Below are 27322 nucleotides of genomic sequence, written 5' to 3' on the forward strand. Positions count from 1 at the left end.
CTGACAAATTTTGCGTTTGTTATATCTTCTAGTAATAAAAAACATGCTGACCTTGAAATTACTCTATTTTAATACATAACAGACTTTAAATACAATTTAACTTCTGAAACATTCAATTGGTTATAGATAATGAAGAAAGTCACTTCATTCTGTCTAACAATAAAAACCTTGGAATATTCGCTACACTATGTTCAAGTAAAACAAATAACTTACAAATCTTGTAGACATGACACCAAATGACTGAAACTCGTAAAGGGCAACACAACATGCGCGATCACTTCACATTTACAAACAGGAACTCATTTTAGAAAATACAAAACTTTCATCGCCGCTCGCACTAAAACATGCAGCTATTTAATTTGCTAAACTAACCCTGTATGCGAAAACATTACTGCAATCATTCTAAAATATGTAATTAATTAAACATAGAACGCGACTAAAACGGGATTGTAAAGTTGATCTCTCACTCACTACTCAGTTAGTAAAACGTGTAATACAATTCACAATCGTTCAGCACTAAGAATAAAATTATCAATATATACCGCGTAAATAGTGAGTACATTAGTACATAATATCACTGCTTTAATATTACAATGTAATAATGAGTAAATTACATAAACTTGATTGCTAACCTACTAAATGTGCACATCATAAAACAAAACTTGGTAACTGAGGGTATGGTCGATTTTGTGCAATTAATATGCTACATTCGACTAGCAATTTCAAAAAGGGTAGTATCGAAGTATAATATTATAACAAAAAATTATAGTGCAGGCGGTGTAAACGAGGTAACAACTCTTCGTCACAATACTGTTGATCTCATTCCTAACAAGTCATTGGTTATATCTCGGTCATTAAAAGGCCTGGTATTGTTTTTCAGTTAAAACATTACAGTTCTGATGTGAAACCGAGCAAGTAAAATCTTCGAACTGTATTGGCACTATATTGCATAAGGCTGCTACACCACAAAGTATAGTTATGCGTAAATGTCGGCATAAATCTGCGCAAGATAAAATTGTAACATTAACGATAATCCTTGCGCTGTATAGCAGCGGGCTTTGAACCTTCATATAGGTAGTATACACATATAAAATATTCACTCAATATATTCTACGTAAAATCATCTGAAGTACCCTTTTCTCAACAAACCATAAAATGCTCGGTTACACCATCTTGCAGTGCTACATTCAATAAGTGCACAAAACGGTTAACATGCATTTGCTTCCACGAAATTCGGTTTGGACATCCTTGAAACCGTACCAAAACATTGGGTTGTCAGAATAGCGTCAATATACAATACTTAAGACTTAGCGAAGAGAGCTACAAAAATTGTGATTGTAGTAAAAGCAAATGTATGCAACAGTTGTAAGTATGAAGCCGGATCCACGTCTTTACCTACGCTAGGACTATGTACAGAGCTCGGGGCTCATTTCACTAATTCACTGACTAGAGTCCTCTCCGTCAGCCATCCATCACCACATGTGCGTTTCCCGGATTTCGCTTATGATTTGTCCGGCTCGCTGCAATGCCTGGAAATAAAAATTTATTTGTTAAAAGACGTCATGGCATTTCAACGCATTTAATTGATTTGCAGAACCAAAATACTATAGATACGTAATTCAATTAAGCATCTTGTACTGTCATCACATGGGATTGCTAGCCACTTACTACTATTCTTAATTTGCCCGTATAATGTTAATCGATTTTATTATTACAATATTTTTAAGGTCAGTAATAAAAGTACGTTTTTTATTAACAGACAAATGGCTTAACTTGCTCGTGGTATAACTGTACATATTTCCCGGAATTTACCTTGCTCGTGGTTAAAATATATTTGGAATATAACCCACCAAAATGCGTTCGTTTTATATATTTAAGGGCCCGTTTCACTACTCATTGATAAATTTCATGTGACAAATAAATGCGGTGCCATCTCTGTTAACAAACATCACAGATATCTGTCTCATAAAATTATCAATCTGTGGTGAAACAGGCTCTAAATATCGCAAACGCTCTACACGCATCACTAGTGTCTACATAAAACAGTATTATACATTTTATAAGCATATTTACAATATAAGCACATTTGTCGGTGATAAGTCTTATTTATTTATTTCACTGTCAAAGCTTATATGTACTTATTTTCTGGATTACAAAAATAACCTAAGTTTAATCCCCAGTTTCACCGCTTTCTGTAACATGTAATGTATGATCCCGCCTCTGTTTATTTTGTTCTACTAAACAGAGACGTCATCACAGATATTTGTCCCATAACAGGAACTTAACAGGGAGTAGTTAAACATGCTCTTAGTATACACCAGTACGTACTCTCAACATGTCAGCAGCCTCCTTTCTCCTCTGCGCGATGTGCTCGGATTCGTTAAGCAGCGAGTCCGCCTGGTCCGATTTATAAAGATGCGTGACCAGCTCAGACTGAAGGTTATCCTTCACGTAATTTACCAGGAAATGCATCACAGCCTTTGGTACAGAATCCTGGATCGACTTGCGAACGATGTAGAAGTATGACTTGATCAATCGTTCTGGAGAGAGAAAATTAAGGCATTATAGTGGAGTAGATGTGAGAGAAAGAAGTGTTTTACTCGGCATTGCGTGATATGGTTTTGGGTTGAATTTCGCTAGTATTATTTATATTAGCTTGTTTGATTGTGCTTGTTGCATAAGAAGTAGCTGCGAGAAGAGCAAAGTAGAAACAACCGTTATAAACGTCTAGTATACAATTTGTTACTAATTCTATTGTGTATACCTACTGACATTATTACATAGGTACAATTAAATGTTGATGGTGTAGAAAGAAGCGTGAATGAAATTAGCTCATTGTATCGTGTCAATTTTTTGTAAAATGTGTTACAAATAATTAATGTAATGCAAGTAATATTATGAATAATAATAATTTGAAATAAACTTTTCTAAAACACTTCTTCTTCTTAATAATTGACACATACAATTTTGATCTACTACAGGTTAATTAAGTAATCATGCCTAATGAAATAAACAGTGCAGTGACCAAATGAATAAAAGTAAAACAAGTAAAGCCAGGAGAAATACTATTTTAGACATGATATAACACACAGACACAACTATGTAGTAATACCAATTTGAGTGGAGACCAAAAACTTGAACCACGTTACATCGTAATTAACCATACCAGACGACGTTAATATGCATTTTTAACTATAGTCGTTACGGGGTCCAACTTTTAGAACCCCACCAATTATATGTTATGCTCAGAGATAAGTTCATTTGATTTACAGGTTTTTAGTATCCAATATCGGCGTAAAACCTAAAAAGTACGTCTTATAGTGAAAAGTTTGTAAATAGTGTCAAATTGTATTAAAACTTAAAGATTTTGTTAATATACGTTAATTCTTTAATAAGTTGGTCACTTTGTAAGTGAACACATTGTAGCAGCAGCAAACATTAGTCTCTTTTTGAGTGAATTCGTGCACACTGAAACCGGAAAGAAAAGCATAGTCGCATTTGCTACTAGCACATTCGCTTCTGGACAGTGGTCACGCTTTAATAAGTATAAAAGCACATTTCTTTAGCAAAGTTTGTGAATGCAGTTTGTGTTTTTAATAATTCAAATTCTATCAACATGGCACTGAAGTGTTTCAACCGCATGTTTCCCGTGCGTTAGATTTTTTATTGTAACATTCATAAGTGCTAGTTATAGCCTAAATTAATAAAGATATTTTGACATTGACTTTGTTATTAAAATTGATTAATAATATGCCCGTAAACTAAAAATCTTAAACACCTACCACGTGAGGTGCGGTGTGTAGTCGCAGAATTACAATGGGCTTTAGTTCATGGACATTATCCTTAGATTTTCGTAACACATGGAAAATGACAGTTGAAATGCTTCAGAGTCCCACCCATTTAGGGCTTTATCACACAGGCGATTTGCGGGCGAGCTAAAAGCAAAGCAAGCGCGCAACGCGTTCGTTGTGAAATCTTGCTCTCTCGCGGTGAAATCGTTGAGCGCTCGCAGCGAAAGCGTTGCGAACTCGCAGTGAACGCGTTGCGCGCTCGCTTCGCTTTTAACTCGCCTGTGTGATACGGCTGTTGACCTAGGACAGTAGCAAAAGCACATATACAGATGCCAGGTGGTCGGAAATCTAACAGTGAAAGATGAGAAAAGCCAATGCCTTATTGTGTAACAATTGCTTTCGTCCAATTTGACCACCGGCATAAGCGACAAATGTACACGACAGCAATTGTTGCAACGTAATAAGGCGAAATGTTGCACATAGCACTATTGCTATCCTCACCAACTAAGTCAGCCATTGAGTTCAAATGCATCATGCTGATGCGTTCAATCATTTTAAACTTAGCAATATCGTTTGTTGTTCTGTCGCTCCGTCCACCTGTCACCGTGAAACAAAACAACAGCTGGTGAACAAATCCACAGGTTAGTTGTTTATGATGTTACTGGTGAGTTTAATGATGTTATTTTAATAATTTCTTATTTGTTTAAAGGGTATTTCTCAATTTTGTGCACACAATCATTTTCATGGATGTCAGTACCGTGGATGTACAGTGGGATTAGGAAAACCTTCGTCAGTTATTAAATTGATTCCTTTATACAGTTATAGACTCTTAGTACGTTTTGAAACAAAAGCACTAAGTATACACCTCTAACATAATATCTAGTAATACCAAACCTTTTTAATAAACAGCGTCATAAGAGTTTGAATCAAATAATGATCTATTTAATTGTCAGTGCTTGTCAGTGCCAAGGTGTAGTGGTAGGATAACAAGATTATGTTTAGCAGGTTGACAGTTTGATGCAGTATGTCATACTCAATTGGTAAAGCAGATTATACTGCGAGCATACTGAGCAAAGGAAAATAGATCTTAAGGTGACGAACCTTTTTTTACTCCGACTGTACATACAACTCAACAAAATATTTAAAAAAAATGAGCCCATATCCATCATAAACATTAGCACTTTCTCGAAATATTAGAAAACGAAATTACATCCACGGTAGTGACATCCATGGAAGTGACTGTGTGTACTAAAATGAGAAATGCCCTTAATATACCTAAACAAAAGTTAAATACCACCACAATGACATGAGCTAATATGAAGTGCCATTGCATCGGATTAGAATGCGTAATTCTATCCACAAGGAGTAATGAGAACTAGTACACATAGAGTAGGCGCTGTAAGTAGTTAAGTGCGCAAAATTTAAGACCGCTTTCCAAAAAATTGTATTATAGTTCACAATCTTCAAAACGGCTCAAAATAATGGATTTTGCCAGTCTTATTTATAGGTATTTTTAGGGTTTCCTACCAAAAGGGGGACAAATTGAACCGTATTGCTGTCGCTTCGCTGTCCGTTTGTCACAGAGCTGTATGTCAAGAACTGGTAGCAGAAATTTATACATAATCTTTATTTCTACCGCTAAAACTACAACTAATAAACATTAAGCTGGTAATTAATAGGCAGAATATTGGTCTTAATTTTTTTCAAACTCATTTTCCTCCAGCGCCCACTAAAATGATTTGACATTAACAAACATGTTTCAGCTATTATTAACAAACTTTAATAAAACATCAAACACAGTAACACCACAAAAACTGTTGCGAGACAAATGAAGACAAAATTAGATAAGTTGTGAATATCGAAAAACCTTTCAGATGGAATAGAACATAAAATAGTCCATGAATTAAAAATGATTGATAAAACATAAGGAAATTTTTGTTTCACCAGAAGACCATTCACGAGGGGCTACCTACGGAGTTTTTCCTCATATTTTGGAAATACAGTCGTCACACAGCAACCTACTCACAACAATGCAAACACTTTCGAACCAGGAACCAGAAAACCTCAGTTTTTTGAAAGCTTGTCTTAACCTTTCCAAATTTCATGAATTGCTTGCAATGCACTTTTTTAATTGAGTCTACCAAATATGAAATCAATTGCTCCTTTAAACCACACCATGGCAACCAGTCTTTCGATGTTGTACATAGTACATTCACTATCACTGAAAAGAAGTAGCTATATGCGAGATAATAGTCAATCCGTACAGATAATAAAATCACTCACCGATGACGTCACAATCATGCTGCTCCCGATCGGAAAGTTTACGCGACGTATGACTCGGTACCTCAGGTAGCAAGTTAACGGGCTTCTGAGGCGTTAAGGCGGGCGGTGTGCCGCCATTTACCTGTAAAATTGGGGAGGGATAAGTATTAAAGTTAACGCAGTATTTTTTTTTACGCTAGTCACTACGAAGCCCAACGTGAACCTGTGGAAAATATTATGCAAAAACAATCATCACTACGCCAATATTGTTTCCAGTGGAATATAAATAAAAAAGCAAGCATAGGTCGTCAAACACAAACGGAGAAGCAGAAACAGGATTCTTAAATGACAATGTATCCTATTTTTCTGTTATAAGTTATAACTTATAATTCGTTCCTTTAATCGGAAACGTGTGTCTCCAATGAAAGGTTAGTAATAAAATAAATAATCTGAATAATGTTGACGATTTGTCTTGTAATTATAGAGGAATGAAAAATGAGTCAGCCTAATATTTAATTAGTCCCAATTTTTACCTGGGGTGTGGATGGAGATTCACTGTTAGATTGCACATTATTTTGTACCGGAGTTTTGTTCTCTTGCCCGTCTGTGATTGCCGGGACGTGCTGAAAACGCATATTGTATCGTCAATACCAATGCGTTAAATAGTGAATATACCATTAGTGCTGGCTGGGTCGATTTCAAAAGAAAACGTCAGTTTTTTTTGCTTCTTGATTTTTGGCAAAAACAAAAATATAAAGATCTTTAACCTCGTAATATCTACATCAAAGTTTGACTTTAAGAATATGAAACTTATTTCTATAAAAATATGTCGACATATGTATGGAGCTTAGACATATGTGCTAGATTTGGTATGCTGAGCCTTAGATATAAAATGCTAATAATATGTCGCTTCGGTACATAAAACTTGTTTGTGAAAATGAAATATCACAGCTTCAAGTGAAAAAAAAAATCGAAAACATTACATCTATGAATAAAAAAGCACCGGAAACTCGTTTCAATTTGTAAAATTTTTCGTATTTTCCGCAACGGCATTAGAAATAAATAAATTTGAATTTAGACATATTCTGGACGTTTTCATAAGAAATTACTACTGCGGTTACTCATGCTCTGCATGCAATCTTTTTAAAAGACAAAAGGTGATTCTAATGAAATTATTAGCAAAAACATGGTTGAAAGAGAGCCCACATAGTATTGATTAAACAAGCTGCAAATGAATCTTGTTTTTGATGAGAGAATGTTACTACATATAATGTATGAGTACGTGATCGGTTCCTAGCTCACACGTAACGACCGTGGTGTCTAGTTTACCTGATTGTAAGCGTCCCAGATATTCGTCATAAATACTAAGACGGACCCTCTTTCACCCATTTGACGTAGTAGCAGCTACAAACAATTGGCAAGAGTTACACAAATAAAATAAAATAAATCCAAAAATCAATTGAAAAAACTGGCAAATCATTCTGGAGATAATAATATGTCTACGAGACAAAAAAAAAGTTTAATATTGGAAAATAAAAATATGCATTTGTTACAAAATAAAAATAATAACGATTTTGTTAAAAGTGCGAAAGTGTTAGAAACATTGCAGTAAACACAAGACATATCATAGGTAGGTAGTTAATTGCGTAGAAACTATGAACACTGCAATAAAAAGTTGTCATAATATCTAGGGTTGCAAGCACTAATCATTTCTTGAGCAAACATTTCTACTAACAAAAACATAAATACAACAGCACACGCAGTCAACCAATAGCCTCATAAGAACTACGATGAACTGAGATTGGTTAAACTCAAAGCCAGATATCTTCCATGAAAAGTTCACGATCACTTGGGCATTCTGTTTTTAAAATATATTTGGTCTTACTACTTTGGTCTACTTATTAATAAACTAAATAAAAAAAAAACATTGTTGCTATTTAGTTGGCAACAAAAACAGCGTTACTATAGCACTGTTAGTAACTTACTTACGCTATGTTAGTCATTCAACTCATAATGCAAAAAAAAGCAATATCTACTTTGAACAGTGTGGATACCGGAGAGGGGGTGGCCCGAGCCTTCTGTCGGTACATGGGGCTGTCTTCTAGAATTGTGTCCGTGCTCTGCAGAAGGCCCGAGACCAGAGCGGCCTCGCGGTGGAAGTCTGGATGCTTGGTGTTGATGTACGCCAGTTCAATTGCTACTAGGTTTTCCACCTGCATACAACAAATAAAAATAAAAATATTTATTGTAGCTGTGAGGAGTGTAGGTACATAGTCGAAATGTGTTATAAAGTATCAACAGCTACCCGTTTCGGGCATACAAGGCAGACGATTTAATTTCTTCAGTGTTTGTCGCCACTTTTTACATGCTCGCAAGTTTGAAAAAACTTAAAATTATTTTCCTTCATATTACTGCACTATGCTAAGCCGTTAAGAATGTTAAAACAAGTTTCCGTATCGATTAGTGAGTTTAGGTTTGTAGTGGCGTCGGCATTATTGAATAAAGTGAGATGTTCAGCGTTGACAAAATTTGGAAAATAGACTTGCGTCGTCGACTAGAGTGAGGTAAGGTTACCATGGAAGTTGCTGCAATACGGCACTAAAGTGCCAGACTAGCCCATAAACAAATTCAATGTCAGTCAATGTCAATAATTGGCTAGGAAGGAAGAAAGTAGCCTCAATGAAACAATAACAAAATACTTAGGAAAAACATCAGAACTTCAAAATATTTGTAATAATTTTGCCGATACTTTTACTCAAGAAATTGAAAAGATAAACATAAATGTAACATTAAATTCTTAAAAGATCAACCTATGTACGGAAATTGAATAAGTCTATACTTTTTAGAACAGTTACTGCACTAGACGTAATTAAAGTTATAAATCAAATGAATGAAAAAAATCACCGGGCGTAGATGGAATAAGAGTTAAGGATATTAAGGATTTTAAGGCTGAAATCAGCCTATAATAGCTCATCTCATCAACTTATGTGTTAAAAAAGGGTGTTATCCGGATAAATTAAAAATATCTTTAATCAGGCCACTATATAAACAATCCAGCCATTTGGAGTACACCAATTATAGACCAATAGCCATTCTATCGAGCATTAATAAACTGGTGGAGAAGGTAGTTATTGCGCAGGTGTCCAAATTTCTATCGCAGGCCGATGTAATCAACCCAGCCCAGCATGGTTTTCAATGCGGTAAAGGCACTCACACGGCACTCCATGAATTTACGGATAAAATAAATACGGAACTCGATAAAAAACAACATGTAATTGCTTTGTTTATAGATTTCAAAAAAGCCTTTGAAACTCTAGATCATGACACATTGCTTAGAGCCATGTCAGAGTGCGGAATAAGGGGGCCCGTTAATCGATGGCTAGAAGCATACTTATCAGACAGGAAAATAAAAGTCAAAGTAAACAATGTAATCAGCACCGAGAAACGGGTATCTCTTGGCGTGCCAACTGGCTCCGTATACGGGCCCGTTGGTTATATAATGCATGTAAATAGTGTCACTAATGTAGTAAAAAACTGTACAACATATATGTATGCGGACGACACGTGTCTTGTATTTTCGGGAACCGACCCAGTTCAAATCCAGCAATGTATTCAGGATGATTTTGACAATATCGTACGCTGGTCGCACGATAATGGCATTATATTGAATTTAACTAAAACTAAGTATGTGCATATTAGGTCGCCAATGAGTAAAGCTAAAGACATCCCAATCTGTATAGTAGGTCATACGTATGATTGCTTGCATCAGCAGAGTAAAAACTGTAAATGTGTACAAATAGAAAAGTTGCGTGTATAAAGTACTTGGGTTTATCTATTGACCAAGACATGAACTGGAAATCTCACATAAAAAATGTATGCGCAAAGCTTCGAATATTGTTAACCCAATTTAATAACCTCAAGTACAGTGTAAGTAGGTCAGTTTTGTTTTGTGTGTATCACGCATTGGTGGAGCCTGTGTTCAGTTACGGCCTGAGTAGCTACGGGAGATCGTTTCCTACCCACTTAAATGAAATAAAACGATTGCAAACAAGATTCCTAAAATGCCTTGCGACCGTAAAACAGAAAAATGATTGCCATGGAGAGTATGATACATTATATAAAGTTTGTAAAATAATGCCTATTGACAAGAAAATTAAATATATTCTGGCAACGGAGTACTTTGAGAGATCAGATGTTGTGTTGAAAAGGACCCGTACCTACTCAAGTCGTCCTAAAAAGACTAAACCATATGTTATGCCGAGCGTCACCAACTATTATGGTCGCAGAACTAGTAATTACCTGATTCCTCAAATTTATAATGAACTACCGAGTGAACTCATTAGGGACATGGAAAAACAAAAAAACATATATTTAAGTTGAAATTGAAAAAATTCTTTATAGATAATTAAAATATTATATTATTATTTTTTTAATAATAAGTCGTGGTATAATGGCATGCTTGTAATTCAAAATGTCTGGTTTTTCTAATACTTAGTATAAAAACAAAACAAAAAAATCTTTTTATAGTCTTAAGTCATAACATAACACTAACCATAGCAAGTCTTAATACTAACTATCCTATGTTAAGCGTTACTTGTGTTTTGTAACTTTATAAACAAGAGCTAAAGTGCCGACAAACTGCTCTGTAGTTTGGCACAACAAATGTAAATTAAAAATGTAACTCTTAGCAGAAATAAACTTTTTCTATCTATCTATCTAATTAAGTAACTCTGTAATCTTCTTAAAATAAATAAATAAGCAATTGCTTAGGGCATCACGTTTTGCAGAGCACCATAAACAGCACCAAAAAAATTTGCTAGCACATAAAAAGTAAGGCTGGTTATGGCTACTTGTGGATGGGGGGGGTGCCACAGGTGTGGATTGCTTAGGGCATCAAATATTCTTAATCCGGCACTGAAGGTCACCATGACATCTACTAGAGTGAGATAATGGTATTGCCATTACGTCGCTGACTAGTATGAGGTAAGGTTACCAGTTACCATAGCGCTTGCGAGTGAGATGTGAGATAAGGGTATTATGCCATTGACTATACTGAGATAAGGTTACCATGGCATTAACTAGAGTGAGGTAAGGTTACCATGGAGTTGGTGGCGGGCAGGCGCGTGCGCAGTAGCTGCGTGACGACGTCCACGATGCGTTGATGCAGGCGCGGGAACCGCAGCATCTCCTGCTGCACCTCGGTGCCGCAGTGCTGCACTATACGCTGCATTTCTTCGTGCACCTGAAGAACAATAAATTGGTTTGGAAAAAAAAATGACAAGTGTCAGTATTGTTTTTCAAGACCAACTTTATGCTGAAGATTAACTAAGTATCCATTTGATTTGACATCTGTCATTTTCCTATAATTTTCTAAAGTAAAGCGCGTACACATATAGTGAATAATGTTTTGACATCGTATTTTGTCGGATAAGTTCGTATTTATCTGGCTTTCTCAACTAGCTTACCGTAATTTAGTGAAGCTACTTGAAAAAGCAAGATAAATACGAAATTATCCGATAAAATACGATGGCAAAACATTATGCAATAGATCTGTAGAACATTGAAATTTTAAAATTAGAGCATAATATGTGTGTGCATTTTATATGTCTGTATTGCTTTCGCGGTGAAACGGGTGGACACTGGCACACATAGGTCATTTCCTGGACTTGCTTCAACTTGCCGAGCTCGGCATTTAGGAGGCAACAGCTTGTACTCAGTTCCGGATTAGCCCAAAAGCTAATAAAGCAATTGCTTAGGGCATCAAGTCAAGTCAAGGGCATCATAAACACACGATAATTGAATTTATATACAATACAATAACTCTTTATTGCACACCAATACAGTAAACAGTACAGAGAACACAAGTATATCCATAGATTTTCTAAGGTAAGCAATAGGCGATATAAGTAGTTGTAAGGCTTGATGCTAGTTTATTAGTGTATGGTAAGGCGAAACTGACGTGGATTGTTTAGGGCATATAGTAGGCCTACTGTCAACGTAGATGGCACATCATATGCACTGCATCGTCATTTGACACGCGACTTGGTTACATTTTGCGTAGAAAGGGATGGAACTGTGTCCACGATGCTGTGTGAGCTGCACGACGATACGTTTAGGCACCGTGGATCGGTTTCGGTCCTTTCTACGTAGGATGCAAGCAAGCTGCACACAAGCGTAATAGTACATTACTGCAGAGACTAGTAAGTAAGCCATTCTGGACGAGTAGAAGTATGATGGCCAAACCGTCAGGTGAGGCCATCAATGATACGACGCCAAGATGGCGATTACTGGTCGAAGATTGTATAGCGCTTTTCTCAAAAATGATGATGATGGTGATAATGAAATGACGGTGATTGATGATGGTTGGTAATGTAATGACTATTTTGATGATGATGCCGATGATGGTGATCGTGATGATGATGAGATGGACCCATTACAAAATACTAGTTAACTACACCCAACACTGCCGCTCGGCCCGCGCGCTGTTTATGACGGGTTCCAAATTTTTAAATGAACCCGTTACTGTCCAAGAAGTAAATTTCATACTTACTTCCTGGACAGTTCGAGATTACTTCCTGGACACTAGAAGTTAGTCTCCAGGATGCGTTACTTTCTACGAGGTTTTTGATGACGATGGCAACATTTCATAATATTTTTGAGCAAAATGTGTATGGCGTTGATAGTTGACCGTAGTCTTAATCCGGCACTGTTAATCTTATTTTAATATATAAAAATGAATCGCTACTTCCATTGGTCACGCACCACGCGTGAACAGGTGGACCGATTTCGCTAATTACTTTTTGTTGTGTTTGCTATTGTCAGGAGAAGGTTCATATAAAAGAAGATTAAGAAAATTAAAAAAAAAAACTACACCGGGGGCGAAGCCGCGGGCAGCAGCTAGTACTAAATAAATAGGGCAACATACCAATTCAACGCAGCGCTGCGACGGCTCCTCTAGCCGGCGGATCTGTCTCTTGACGAGCAACTCGAATGACACCTCCGGCACGAAAAGCGCGGGGCGCGGCCCGGTCGCGTTACGTATCGCCGTCAGTATATCCATGCGCGTCAAACCTGCGATAAAATACGTCAAAAATGGTACATTAGTCCACGTTCAGACGTTCATTCAGATTCAGATTTTCATCTCTTAGTATTTTTCGTTTAGAATGGTCCCAAACATTTTTAAAATCGAAAGTTATGCTTGTGCTCTAACCAGGTTTTGACCCCGCATGCACGTCTTAGCTGATCATACACAGCATGCTAAATCACACCATATCAACCAAAACCATGACACACTCGAAAACTTGGTTTAGAACGATGTATACTAAAATGGACGAAAGCGTGAATTATGAATATAAAGTCAGTGTGGCACTGGCACTCCCATATATATTATCGTCATTGCTACAGCATATGTGCTTTAAATTCGAATTTCAGTTTGAAATTATGGCGCTATGATATGTAGATTTCAACGCTTCTTTATGTCTTCTTCTTGCGGCCAAACTTGTACCTACAAGTATCAGAGCCGATTATTTTTGTTTCGGCGAACTTAGTACAAATTGCGATAGCGTGAATCAGACCGATGAAGAGTTTTATTGTCACTTAATTGATCTATATTCTGACCCAATTGAATTTTTAAAACATTTTCAATACAAAGAATACTTAACCAAGGAACAGCTAGATACAGGCACCTATCAGTTGCTTGCAACTGCCTGCCTGATAATTTATATAATAATAATAATAATAATAATTTTCTACAACTCACCTACTAGCGGATGGATAGAATCCAGAGTTCTACCAAATGTCTCGTGAAAAATGTAGCATATGCGAGCTCCTCCACACAGCTCGGTCGTCTCAATATTCCGAGCGGTACCCTCTATAGTGGAACAGTACGCGCTCGCGAACTTTGTGATTATTTGTAAAAGGGTCTGGTATTTGTCCGACACGTCTTCCCCATATGAATTGAGCAAAGATTGGAATTGAGATATCATTACGTTGACTCGCACCTGAGAAAAACATTTGTTTTGTGTCAGTAATTCTAACAAACCACACATTAGATACAAAATAAGCGCCATGATAACAATGAAATACCCTGCATATCATATGAATAATTTAATTTATTGTGAAAAGATTCTAGCGGTTCACAATTGAAATCATGCAATAGTATGAAGTTGTCCGATACAGTGTTATTCCTAGTTACATGCGTATGGTAAGTTTTTCCGTCCGTCCCTTAAATTCAATGCATTTTTTGTTCAGAGAATCTTTAACAACTTAAACATATTGCAGATACAACTCCAGTTTTTTAAGATCATCAATACGATAACAGCCTAATTGTTAACATTGTGCAGTTGTGTTGATATAACATGAGGAATAAAAGGTAGTCACCTTGAGTTCGGGTAAACAGTCTCTTATATGGTGCATAAGAAGTCTGTTCAAAGTTTTAGCCAAGTATGGTGTCCCGTTTCTTGTAGCGATGGTAGGATACTTTCTCTGCAGATACGTCGCTTCGTCTTTCAGAGAGTCCTGATAACAGAAATATTTGAGTAACAAGGTGATAAATTAATGATATTGCATTTTTATTAAGTGACTTTACCGCAATCGATTTTTTATCAATAATGTCTTGCTGCGATCTGTTAACTACGCCAATGATTCCTAGTTTGACGGGGATCACACGCCCGCATAGGATGTCTATCGCGTCAGTGCCTGGAAAAGCAAAATGCATTTTTAGAGTTTGATATCTAAAAGGAGCCCATACTTGGGCGTCGCTATGGGGGGTAGGTAGGGGCAGCTGCAGGCTGGTTTTGACTGTACCTAAATACGATTCATACTTTTCACATCCATTATGTCATCGCCTGATAGTGAAATTATTCGGATTAGCCATAATGAAGCGTCGCCATTTCATGCTTTGTTATTGCTAAAACCACCATATCATTCAGATCTCATCATTGTACGATCCGGCTACTGACGTGTAGGCATATCGATTAAACAAGGTACCGAAAGCTTATAAACCTGAAGACTAATCCTAAAGATTAATATACTATACCCTAATATACATTTGATTTAACAAAAGCGTTGATTAATAACTTAATTGGATTTTCACGTATAATTTTGAACTGTAACTTGGTTAAAAATGTACCGTATACCGTATATGATACCGAACCCTTGTTGCATGAGTAAAACATTCGAACTCAGCCGGTTTATATATATCATTAAAATATGTTGTATTTACTCTACTGCACGGAAATTAGATCATCCGGTAAATGTCCAGTGACGTAAATCTTGCTTATTAAATACCAGTTTCCTTGTAACTACAATATTGCCCATTGGATACATAACATGCATGTGTCAGAGATTGACTTTCCATTTTTTATAAAAAATAGAAAAGCAAAATGAACTTGCCGTTGTAAAACATAAGCTCTGATCATAAACTAATTTGTTATCATATCATTCCTTACTCATAACACTAACATTATAATTATGCATGTAATAATTATACCTTTAGTTCCACTTGCAGCAAAATTAAAAATTCAGATAGACGTCATTAACCATATTTATGGGTTAATAGTTCCATACATTTTCCCACTATACTGCACTAGGCTAGCAGTATTGTAGCAATAATAATAAAAATAATAATAAAAGATATTTATTTAATAGTTTGCTTACAAATTCTACATAGGTACATAACAAATAATAAGTACAATCAAACTATCAAAAGGGAAAGCGACTCAGCTTATGCCTGCGCCTTGCAGAACAAAGTCCCTTGGTTAACAGACGCTATAGGTATCCCACTAATATCTTTGTTTGTGAAGATATTTGGTTGTTTTGTAAAGATGTTTAGCTGTTTATTGTTACTAAATCACGTCTAAACCGCTGAACCGATTTATAGATGAAATTCTGTATACAGATAGTTTGAGTCACGGAAACGAATACTACTCGGACAGAGTCGCAGGCAACAGCTAGTTTATCATATTTCCTTCTAAAACTGTTACACCATAAGTTCTAAGCCTTATTTTGCCCACTAATTCCATTTAGTATTTTTTTAGCTCTTCTGTTCATTTCCTCTTCATTTGGCGCCAACTAGAAGACAGATAGGGAATAATTCATACCTGCATCCATGAGATCAAGTTTAGTGACCACAGCCAAAGTTCTCCTTCCATCAGGATCCACATCTTTTGCCATTTTGATAGCCTCACTGGTCGCCATGTCTGTATTAGCAGCGGTCAAAGCCAAAATGATTGAGTTTGGATTTGCTACATACTTAATTATAAGGTTTCTGATTTGGTTTTCTATATCTTCAGGCTGGTCCCCGATGGGTACCTAGGAAAAGGAAAATGTATTATTATGATTAGCTAATTAATTTACAATCAAAATACATTAATATTTTTTGTTAATCTAACTAATTTACAAAATTCTCAGGTTAAAAATGTTTGTAACCAAACTCCTTCAAATCGAAACGGCTTGACCGAATTTTATGAAATTTTTGTATATAATGAAATTTTGGTAGGTCTAAGAATAAGACATAAACTATTTTTCATACTTCTACGCGGACGGAGTCGCGGATAACAGACAGCAGAGAGAAGAGGGTGGGTATTATTATAAAATTGCATCATCTGTGATAGTCAGAGGGCTGATAGCTTAATTTGCATTAATTGTGACAAATGTGACCAGAATATAGTTTTATTTTTACTTTCCACATACAACAGGGTTAATAATTGTTACAAATAAATCCTGCATTAACTAGTAATTAGTTTTTTGTATAATTTAACTAAATTTTGCCTCATAATCAACAGAGCTATTGCTCATATATTAGGAAATTATTTTTGATATTTTTCTCCATTTTAAAAAAAAGGTAAACAATATTGACATCCAAATATAAAATGTTCTCTTTTTAAAAATGAATAACTGTTAGTTATAAAAGCGTAATAATATAAATGGCCATTGCTTGTTGTTATTTAGTAGGTAAAAAGTAAAAATAATGTAATGGCCATACAGTTACTTGCAGATATTTATTATATTAGAGTAAATATACCTTTGTGATGCCCGGGAGATCCACAAGAGTAAGGTTGACTACTTTGGTAGAGAAAATCTTGAGATTGATTGGTTCTGGACATATGCCCTTGTTGCTGCCAGCCATGCGGTCTGTCTCTTTCTCTATCTCCTCTCTGATCTGTTCGAAGTCTGAATAGACCTTGTCTTTTGTGTGAAGGAATTTTCCCCATTCTTCTAAGTTTACAGTACCTGTAACAAAGAAAAGACTTTTAAAATATTTTTTAAAGCAGTGTTCTGCTTATATGCACTGATTGTTTATGTCACAGAGTACATATATAACAGAGACACCACCTAGTACAAGCAAATGGTATCACCCTAGTACTGGCTATTCAACTGGCTATTTTTCTTTCCTTCGATTTCCAATAGATGGCACCAGTGAGAACACAAATAACACGATACGTATTGCCATCTAGTGAGACACTAAGGATACGGTACACTGACAACAACCAACAAGCTCACCAAATGAGCCTAGACGACTAGAGATACGCATGATGTCTCTGTCTTATTTACGTCATTAGAAGAGAATGGCATGTTTCTCTCAAATAGTTTCGACGAATGTGAGCAAGCGCGGGGCAAGCCCAGCAAGCGCATTCCGGTTATTCGCCATCTAGCGTCACAATTGCAAAACACTATGAAAGCCTCATAGCTGAAATGTAGCCACATGTAGCCTATACTTTCGTATTCTCAATTTATTATTTTTATGGTGTTTCTTATCTTCAAATTAAGGAGTTGAATTAAGGTTGATGTGAAGTTGTGTTTATAAAATAAAGTCTAGTCTTTATTTTAATCTTAATATTTGTACTTAATTTGGCTTATTCACATTTTATAATTTACAAATGTTAATAGTAGTGCCATCTATTGCTGTTTTTTTGTATTAAATATAGCGTGTAGGGATTGGTAGGCCATGTTTATGTCAAAGTCAAGGTCAAAATATCTTTATTCTATTTAGGCTATAAAGAGCAATTATGAATGTCAAAAAAAAATCCACCACCTAATAAACTCTGAACATGGATATATTTTTTTAAAAGAAGCAAAAATGGTGGATTTTAAAGGAGAATACATATCTCAAAATAGGTGGCTGTAAAAATGTTGATCTTTTTGACTCAAATATGCAATGACAATGACATACATCCTTTCCATATTTGCAACACAATTTACATACATTCAGTCATGTTTTTATCATCCACTCCAATATATGTATGTTTGTATGTATAATTCTTTATTGTACATAAAACACATAACAAGTAACAGATTACAATGAGAAACAGATGTATAGAGAAGAAGAAGAGGCAAACTTATACCATAAAGGGATGTCCATCCATGGTACTGACTAGCTGACTATATTTAAAAAAGATAGTTTGATGAAGGGCAATAACAAAACAAAAAACTATGTTGTCAAATGACATAGTTCAACATTGTGTTTCAATAGAATACTATTTATAATATGAATGACATTACAAAACAACAGTTTACAGAATGTTGTGAAATAAAGTAAGTTGAAAAATGATAATGAATGACATTAGTAGACATTAAGGCAGACCCCAGACCTACTGACTCTGTTCTGATTACTTCTGATTCATTTCTATTTTCGAAGACTAAGATCAAAATAGAAACTGTGTTCATTATCACAAACATGAGGGCCAGCCAGAATATTCTGATTGGCAATACTGTAGATGGTTTGCTGACTGGGCATTCCTGCCAAACCGGGTCTGTAGAAGTGTCACAAGTGATACATTTTGTATTGCATTCTAGCCGTCCGGTTTAAATTCTTTCCTGTTCTAGATAGAATAGAATCGGTATGTCTGTGGCCGGTCTAAAAACCAGCCAACAGCATCCAAATTAGTTTGAATACCAACCTGATGAAAATAAAGAATTGGATAGCTGAGATATGGGGTTCCATGAAGCTGGCACTGTTGTCTGCAGTCTTAAGGCTATGTATAAATATAACAGTCAATTCTACACACTATCATAATTGACCAAAATGAAGGGTTTTACTGTTACCCCTGTTAAGTACCCTAAAGTAATAGTATAATTACTTGAGTTAAACTGTTATTGCATCCAGTTATCCTTAGTTTAGCCTGAATTTTTGAAGATTCCTATGACAGATTATGTAATGCTGTCTTTGTTTGTTTAGTCCAAATAAACAAAGTCATCATCACATTTATCTATCACATAGAATTTATCAATGAGTGATGAAACAAGCCCTCAACCAAGAAGTTTTGGCTAAAAATCTTATATCTAATTCAAGCTGTATTTGCTGGAAGTACTTTTTATGCACTATAATTTTCAGATATACCTACCTACTAAATTTCAAGTCTATCTAACACCTTTAAATCAGCAATTCTTGTATATACATAATCAGAATCTCGGAAACGGCTCCAACAATTTCGATGAAATTTGGTATGTGGGGGTTTTCAGGGATGAAAAATCAATCTAGCTCGGTTTTATCTCTGGGAAAACGCTTATTATCGAGTTTTAGCCTGAGCAAAGCTCGTTCGCCCAGGCACTTAGAGTACTATGAGTGAAACTTTAACTGCAAGATTAATTTAAATCAACTAATGCAAACAAACCAAATCAACAACAAATGGTAGACATTGTTAAGTGTAAAACTATCTAAAATAAAAAATCCTTATTTAACAAAAAGGCACAAAAGGTCTTGTAAGAAAACATTGAATAAAGGGCATACTGATCAAAAAAATTAAAATCAACACAAATAGATAACATACTTGTTAAGATCAATAATTTTCAATTCATGCTGACTTTATAACCTACATTGATGCCAACTAATAGCAAGCAGTTATTGAGATGATAGACACAATAGCACAATCATTGGATTATTATGTGTTGGCATTGAAGAATCACAAAGGCACAATAAAACCGATGTTGCATGACATAAAAATTGAAAACATTCTTTGTACCAAGATTTGCATTATCAACAAAGTCAGGGTTAAACAAGCCAATGAATTAAAAAATTAGGTCAATAACATTAAATGTTCTTTTTTCACATAAAAAGCAAAACACAAAACACAAGTCTAATTAGTCTTACAAATTATGAATATAGCAACTAGCTAGTGTACATAAATAAGGTACTGAGAGGCGTCCTTACCTTCTTCAGCAGATCGGTGTTCCTTGCTATCTTTGGGGCTGTATACTAGCTGTAAGATGAGGGGCCGCCGAGTAACGATGCCCGTACCACGGGGCAGAAACGAGCGCCCAACTAAACTCTCGATCACGGAACTCTTCCCTGAACTCTATCATTAAGGAAAAATAACTTTATTAATAAGTTATTAACTAACAAGATCATTGGAATGAAAAGAAAGTACAGTTTCGCATGCAGTGTTAGTAACGATGTCCGTTAATGAGACTGGACAATGGTCAATGACAGCAGTTAGCCAGTTCACTGAAATTAAATGGGGACAAAGAACTTTGTGACATAACAACCAATATCTTGAAGGCCAGGGCACATGGCTCTTTTATATCAATTTTTCAATTAAGTATCATTCACGTTGTTACGCAACAACAAGAAAAATATGTACCTGTGTTCCTAAAACTATGATTTGAGGTAACTGGATGGCATCTGCTCCGACCGTATTAAAAACGTCTTGTAATTTATTTATAACAGGTATAAGTGCTTCCATAATTAGCTAAAGGATTTAATACACTCAGGAAATGTAATTACGTTGTGATTTTAAGTTCAATAAAGACCGAAAATATTGTTCCAACGAACTTTTAGCAAAACACAATAACACGACCGGTAAAAATCGGCCATATTGATTTCAGAAATTTGACACAGGGTTGCTGTTGTGAAAAATATTTGTCTCCTTCTCCTGTTGGAGGACTTGGAGGTACACAGCGAAAGTTCACGCTATAACATCGTGTATCACCGCGCGTCACGAATAGAGGGCTTTATTGCTTTAAAGCGAACTCTATCGATCCCTTTACAACACAAAGAAGGATTAGATTCAATAGGTGGTGCCAGATAATAATAAAATAAAAAACAAAAATGTAACCAATCATACATAAACCCGGATTTTTAAACCCACGGACTGACAAGGAATTAGTTATTATCAATTGTGAGATGTAATTTTTTTTTCTGGGTAGTTAATGTTTTGCCCTATGGGCTAATGTGACAAATTTGTACGTTGCCCGTTTCAAAAAAAAAAAAAAAAAAAAATGTATAGTCTGTGCTCGCTTGCTATCCTATCTGTCAAAGTGCCAATGTCCTCCTCTATCTATCAAAATTGACTTGACAACTTCTTGACTGACAAGCCAGCCAGCCAAAGCCAGAAAATATTAAAAATCAAACCTTTAAATATTCTTCTTAAAAACTACCAATTCAATTTCTAAGACAATGCTTACTTTACAGGTCAGTTGTGTTTAATTCTTGCAAGGTTTTTTAATGTCTCAGAACGTTCACCATTACCTACAAAATTCATGTTACAGGAGACAAGCGTCGATGCTAGGCGGCATCCCAGTAATTTGAACTCGATAGAGTTCGGTCCGTGGCATATATCTTACGATATGAGCTGTATCCTGCCCAGCATGTGTTCAACGAAAGTTGTTTGCGAGAGGAATGATGATCAATTTTGCCAATTTTGTATGTAAGTATGCTATGCTATGCTGCTTGTTAGCAAGATTCTGGGCGGATTTTAAGATGCTTTATAAGGCAAGTAAGGCGTGAGATGAGAAAATTCGTTACTTATAGATTGAGACATTACCTACAATTTCATACTTTTTTCAGTAATTAGACTAATTTAGACAGTATTTATACCTGAAATAAAAATAAGTTTTTGAGAAAACTAAATATTATAGACACTTTCTTTATAGATTGACTTGATTATTGCATTGTCATTGAAGCTCTGTAATAAATGTACCAAGTTTCAAGTGAATCAAATCATTGGAAGTGAGTTTAATTGCAATAAAAAGATGTTAATTTTAAAAATAGGTAATTTTCGTTTACCTATTACTTTGCTTGATGATAGCATCAATGTTCAAGAATTTCCAAACAACCAAGAGGGAATAATGTTACAAGCACAAACAAAACAAATGTGGTAAGCAGTTTTTTCTGTTCATTGTGTAGCTGATATGCTTGCCACTAGGTTTACTTGATAACACATGTAATGAACAGAGAGAACACTTGACTCTAGGGGTGTGTAGTCATAGCTGGGCCTTTAAAATAACTAAGTTTCAAAAGTTTGCACACGAAGTAAAGTAAAAGTTGTGTACTTCATATTTTGTAATAGACTCATTAGAAGTTAAGCCACACTGCTTTAGCAGGCATGTTCTAAATTTAATTTGTAGTTTGCTTTTTAATCTGTGTAGTGGTAATTTTTTTTTTCAGATACTGTAAAGAGCTTAGCATCCCACATTTTCCTGACATGGTGTTTCCCAAGAACAATTTGTCATTGACACACCAAAATGGTGCTAAAATCAGTTTTAACCCTTTGGATGCTCTAAAACTTGTGGCTTGTACTGTTGACGCTATTGAGGTGTCTTGTGCTGAAGTGTGGCAAGAGGCTAGGTAAAAAGCTATTTAATTTATATTTTTAAATAGATGGTTACCTACTAGATAATACCTGTGACTTTAAACTCAAACCATCCAGATAGGCACAACCTATAAGTACTTTGTTTTTTTAGCATTAGAAAGAAAGTAAGCGATCTTGACATGTCTTTTTATTGAAGAAACATTTTGAAAAATAGGTCACAGCAAATATGTAACAAATAGCAAGGGCATATAATAATTTACATGCTCTTGGCATCATAAGTAATAGTTACTGTTTTTTCAAAAACGTTTTTCAATACAATGACTTGTCATATTGTTTACCCTTTTTCCAATGCTAAAAAAAAACAAAGTATAGGGCTTCTCAAGGCTAGAGTGAATAGGCTTTTACTGAATCAGTGTAATATGTACATCTTTTGGCTTCATCTACACTTTTCATCAGGTGAGATAGGTGTCAATGATGGGCCAGTTTTATGTAAAAGAAAAACATGAGTTTTTTTAGAAGCTTATATTTTAACAAGGCTTTAGTACACCAAATGTGACTATGTCAGCCTCATGGGGAACCTCAGATGCATGTTACACTCTCCCTTGTACCGAAACCTAGTCTCTGGATGCAAAGGCCCGTCTAATGAACTTGTATCACCATAGTTTCTTCTGAGTGGTCAGAGAGAGAATCAAAATCATAAGTTAAATTGAATTTCTAGGATTTTACTATATTTAGTTGAAATTTTGGAATTTTGGCTGTTGAACTTTATGGTACTTAACCACTGGACTTTTTTCTTTTTCTTCAACATAGTCAGGTTTTTGTTTTTAAAATTTATTTCTTATTTTTAATATTTGAATGAAGCTTGAATTTTTATTTTATTTAGACCAGATGCAACAAAGAAGAAAAAATCTTTTGACTGGACTTTTTCTACAAACTACCAGGGGACCCTGTCTGATAATATAATTGTAGAGCCCTCGGAGGAGGGTATTAATTTTGAATTGTTGAAGCAAAAAGATCAGATATTATTCTATCATGATTTAACATTGTTTGAGGATGAACTGCATGATCATGGAATATCCAAATTGTCAGTCAAAATTGTAAGTATTTTTTTTTTTTTTGTGTAATCATATACTTACACCTCTCCATTTCTTCCGTGGATGTCGTAAGAGGCGACTGAGGATATAGGTTAAGGTATACCGTAGACGACAGGCTAGCAACCTGTCACTATTGTACCATTTTCGTCAAACTTAAAACCTAAAATTGCTAAAAGTGGCTCCGAAGCAGTAACATTTCGTGTGCTCTGCCTACCCCATATTGGGAATACAGGCGTGATGTTTGTGAGTGTGTGTGTGTGTGTGTGTGTGTGATTCCTAGTTATGTTTGATAAAATCTGTTCAGCGGTTTTTGAGATGCTGAACTTTGAAATGACAATGTTGTCAACATTTTTTTTCCACTTTTCTAAGATTAGGTTATTTTTAAGTATTTTTATTTTACAGAGAGTAATGCCGACACATTGGTTTGTTCTTCTAAGATACTTCTTAAGAGTTGACGATGTGTTGGTACGATCAAATGAGACTAGATTGTTTCATATGGCAAACACCAACTATGTTATAAGAGAATATACTGTAAAAGAATCAAAAGCTGCAGATTTAAAGGTAGGTAATGAATTGTTGCAAAAATGTTAGAATGTCCCATCATAACCCTTAAACCGATCCTATTAACGCATTCACTGCCACCTGACTTGACTTGACTGACCACAGGTGCCACCGTCGCACATGTGCGTTCAAAATATATGAATAATTTTGACAGCGGCACTGGGGGGGTAGTTCCAAAAACGCATGTATGCGTCGGTGGCAGTGAATGAGTTAAAGTACCTACTGTAGTACAAATCAATTACCAAGTGCCAAGTGACAAATAGTTTTCAATAATTGGAATTATCATAAAATACAGTGAAATTTGTATCATGTTGCTAAACACATTATTCATTATAAATATTATAATTAGATATAAACCTATGTGGTCCATAAACGGCCTTAGTCCTGATAAGGGAAAAAAGTAAGTAATGCTATACCTAGTGCCATCCACAAAGACGCGTGACTTTGACAAAATTAGACATTAATGACATTGTAATAACAACCACGGCACGCGACATCGTGAATGACTCTACCTATAGGCAGGTTCTAAAATATATCCTTTAACTCTATACTATACATATGTTTGACTAAAATTTAATCTGTTCAAGTTACGATTATAAGTCGAGGATAGTGCACCGATTTTCCAAAGATTGGGTTCAATTCCCGAATCGAGTAAAAGTTTTTTTTTGAAATCTATGTATGCTTTTTTTCTTGTCGTTGAACAGAACTTTGTATCTCTTATAGTTACAGACTTGCCCATAATGATGTAGTGATGTATCTAAAGGTGTCACCCTGTGTACCGTAATATGAGCAAATAATTAAAACATGGATCATACTCGTCAAACTGAACAACATTAGTTCAGCGACTTTTAAAAATAATTACTTTTTTAATTTTTATTACACTTTTAAGTTTATTCGAAGAAGCAATGTAAAGCAAAATGCTTGAAGTTTGTGGCGTGACAGGCGACGTCAGTTAAAGGGTCCACGGAAAGAACATGTCTAGTCACCTTTTTTTAAATTGAGATTTTAATCTCAAAATGTAGAGCTCACAACGTACTATGACTTACCACTGAATTAAATAATCTGAAAGCAATATAAGATCTATTTTTTTATCTTTTAAATAAATCGTAACCATAGTAATTGTTGCGTACATTGATAGCAGTTTTTTTTGTAGCTTTTGATAGCAGTATATAATTGTAGTATATATGTACTGTGTGATAATTTGTATGAAAAAAAGAAAATTGAAAGACTCCATTATTTTTAAAAGTTGCTGAACTAGTTGTTCAGATTGACGAGGATGATCTATGTTTGAATTTTTTGCTCATATTACAGGCCACACCCAGTATAGTATAAATCAGTCTTATTAGAATACATCTCATTATTATGGTTTAGTCACATTTACTATTTATAATTTGTTTGAAGTAGTTTTTTTTTATTCAACTGAATGGCAAACGAGCAAGTGGGTCTCCTGATGGTAAGAGATCACCACCGCCCAAAAACGTCTGCAACCCCAGGGGTATTGCACATGCGTTGCCAACCTAGAGGCCTAAGATGGAATACCTCAAGTGCCAGTATTTTCACCGGCTGTCATACTCTCCACGCCAAAACACAATAGGGCAAGCACTGCTGCTTCACGGCAGAATTAGCGAGCAAGATGGTGGTAGCAATCCGGGTGGACCTTGCAGAAGGTCCTACCACCTACTATTTTACATGCTCTTCCAACATCATTTCCTGAGACTTAGTTCAAGCTTACATTTATCCACTTTAATTTCCATTCTGATCGTAGATTGGTAAAAGTTTTTGATAACGGAATTGTTTATGTTTCAGATCCCTACAGCACAAATGAAGGAGGCAGATGACGTCATTCCATTCATGCCTGTGAAAAAGAAAGTAGTTCACAAACTAATAGTAAATTCAGAGTCAAATTCTAGTTCATAGCGAGTCCACTTACAACTTTTCATTAATAATTCAGCAATAATAAGTTTAATATTAAGATGTACAGTAAAATAAAGTGTCTATGTCTCTATACAGAGGTTTTAATCAAATTTTACTAATAAGATTACTAACCTGCTCAATGATGTTCTAATAATTTTTAACCAATTGAAAAATTTTGATATGCACACTATCGAAATATTTTATTGATGAAGTGATGAAGATACTTTTTGTACTACTTCATCATTCTTGCTTTTGAGGTGGGAAAAATATTTTTCAGTAATCACCTGATTACTGTTACATGGTTCTATCTGTCTTAAACTTTTGATTATACTAGTACTAGTGTATCTGGTTCAATTAAGTTTCTAAGTACTCTTTAGACATAGCCACTTATCATTATCTAACATAGGTAGGTACTTTGCATAGATCGAAAGATAAAAATGATTTTTCATGATAATATTGGTAATCAATTAATTTATGTCGGCACAAGCCAATTGGAAAAGGATTAATGTACTGAAGTTTGAATATATTTGCAACAATGTAAGTTTATTTTATTTCATGTTGATTATGTAGTTTTTGCATGCAATTGGTCAAGGCGCTTTTAGATAAACAAAGGCCAATGTGATGATATACAAATTGTACAGATGTAGATATTATAGGTATATTTAAGCCATCGGGAAAACTCTAAAATACAATCAAGAAACAGTCAATGAAGTGACAGTCAATTACGGTATTAAATAATTGACATATTTCGCACCTTCAGAATTAAAGTGGCTTATGATGTATCTAGTTATTTTTGGTACAAAGTTTATTAACCCGTATTTATAGGTAGTGCCACGAGAGTTAAAGTGAATGATTACTTACAAAGCTACAAAAATAAAAGATTGTATAAAAGGACAACGAATGAAACAGTGACGTAGCTAGGTATGTAACTAAAAGCACTGGGGTAAAAAATAAACTAGGGCTCCAACTAACTATTTAAAGTCGTTTGTTCCGTATTCCGAATATTCCGAGTGTGGGAGGAATTTTCACTAGTTCAATTTATAGTTTGTATAAGTCAAGAGTCCGAGGGGCCCCCTGAGCTTTGGGTCCCCCGGGCACTGCCCCGTCTAGCCCTCCGCGCCACTGGAATGAAATGAATTAGTTAATGCTAAACCCTGCTGTCATTACATGA

At 35.3% G+C, this 27322-nt stretch overlaps 2 protein-coding genes across 8 annotated transcripts; one reads left to right on the forward strand and one right to left on the reverse strand.

The window, feature by feature from the left end:
• Positions 1-47: 47 nt before the first annotated feature.
• Positions 48-20892, reverse strand: Drp1 (dynamin related protein 1). 7 transcript variants are annotated; one of them, XM_074109626.1, is made up of 16 exons: positions 20633-20892; positions 20203-20347; positions 17077-17285; positions 16154-16364; positions 14641-14750; positions 14433-14570; positions 13813-14053; positions 12979-13124; positions 11152-11295; positions 8090-8266; positions 7383-7457; positions 6587-6676; positions 6075-6195; positions 4293-4388; positions 2329-2540; positions 48-1529 (listed from the first exon to the last, which is right to left on the reverse strand). In XM_074109626.1, the coding sequence occupies exons 1-16, from the start codon at positions 20732-20734 to the stop codon at positions 1473-1475; spliced, it is 2274 nt and encodes a 757-aa protein (XP_073965727.1). In that variant the 5' UTR covers positions 20735-20892; the 3' UTR covers positions 48-1472. The 7 variants fall into 7 exon arrangements, with proteins under 7 accessions (XP_073965727.1, XP_073965696.1, XP_073965688.1 ...); XM_074109595.1 differs by lacking the exon at positions 7383-7457 and having other exon boundaries at positions 8108-8266; positions 20633-20891; XM_074109587.1 differs by lacking the exon at positions 7383-7457 and having other exon boundaries at positions 20633-20891.
• Positions 20893-21310: 418 nt separating this feature from the next.
• LOC141444185 (TIP41-like protein) lies at positions 21311-26631 on the forward strand. The gene is made up of 6 exons (XM_074109654.1): positions 21311-21462; positions 21540-21697; positions 22438-22617; positions 23466-23679; positions 24079-24237; positions 26044-26631. The coding sequence occupies exons 1-6, from the start codon at positions 21448-21450 to the stop codon at positions 26152-26154; spliced, it is 837 nt and encodes a 278-aa protein (XP_073965755.1). The 5' UTR covers positions 21311-21447; the 3' UTR covers positions 26155-26631.
• Positions 26632-27322: the final 691 nt, after the last annotated feature.

Source organism: Choristoneura fumiferana, chromosome 2 (genome assembly GCF_025370935.1).
Source record: "Choristoneura fumiferana chromosome 2, NRCan_CFum_1, whole genome shotgun sequence".
NCBI classification, from domain to species: Eukaryota; Metazoa; Arthropoda; class Insecta; order Lepidoptera; family Tortricidae; genus Choristoneura; species Choristoneura fumiferana.

Coding starts and splice junctions, on each gene's coding strand:
- Drp1 (XM_074109626.1), bottom strand. CDS start 20,734: ATGGAAGCACTTATACCTGTTATAAATAAATTACAAGACGTTTTTAAT. Junction 14,751..16,153: donor ACTTGATCTCATGGATGCAG/GTATGAATTATT, acceptor TTGCTTTTCCAG/GCACTGACGCGATAGACATC. Junction 13,125..13,812: donor TTCTATCCATCCGCTAGTAG/GTGAGTTGTAGA, acceptor ATTTTATCGCAG/GTTTGACGCGCATGGATATA.
- LOC141444185 (XM_074109654.1), top strand. Junction 23,680..24,078: donor CCAAATTGTCAGTCAAAATT/GTAAGTATTTTT, acceptor TTTATTTTACAG/AGAGTAATGCCGACACATTG. Junction 24,238..26,043: donor CAAAAGCTGCAGATTTAAAG/GTAGGTAATGAA, acceptor TTTATGTTTCAG/ATCCCTACAGCACAAATGAA.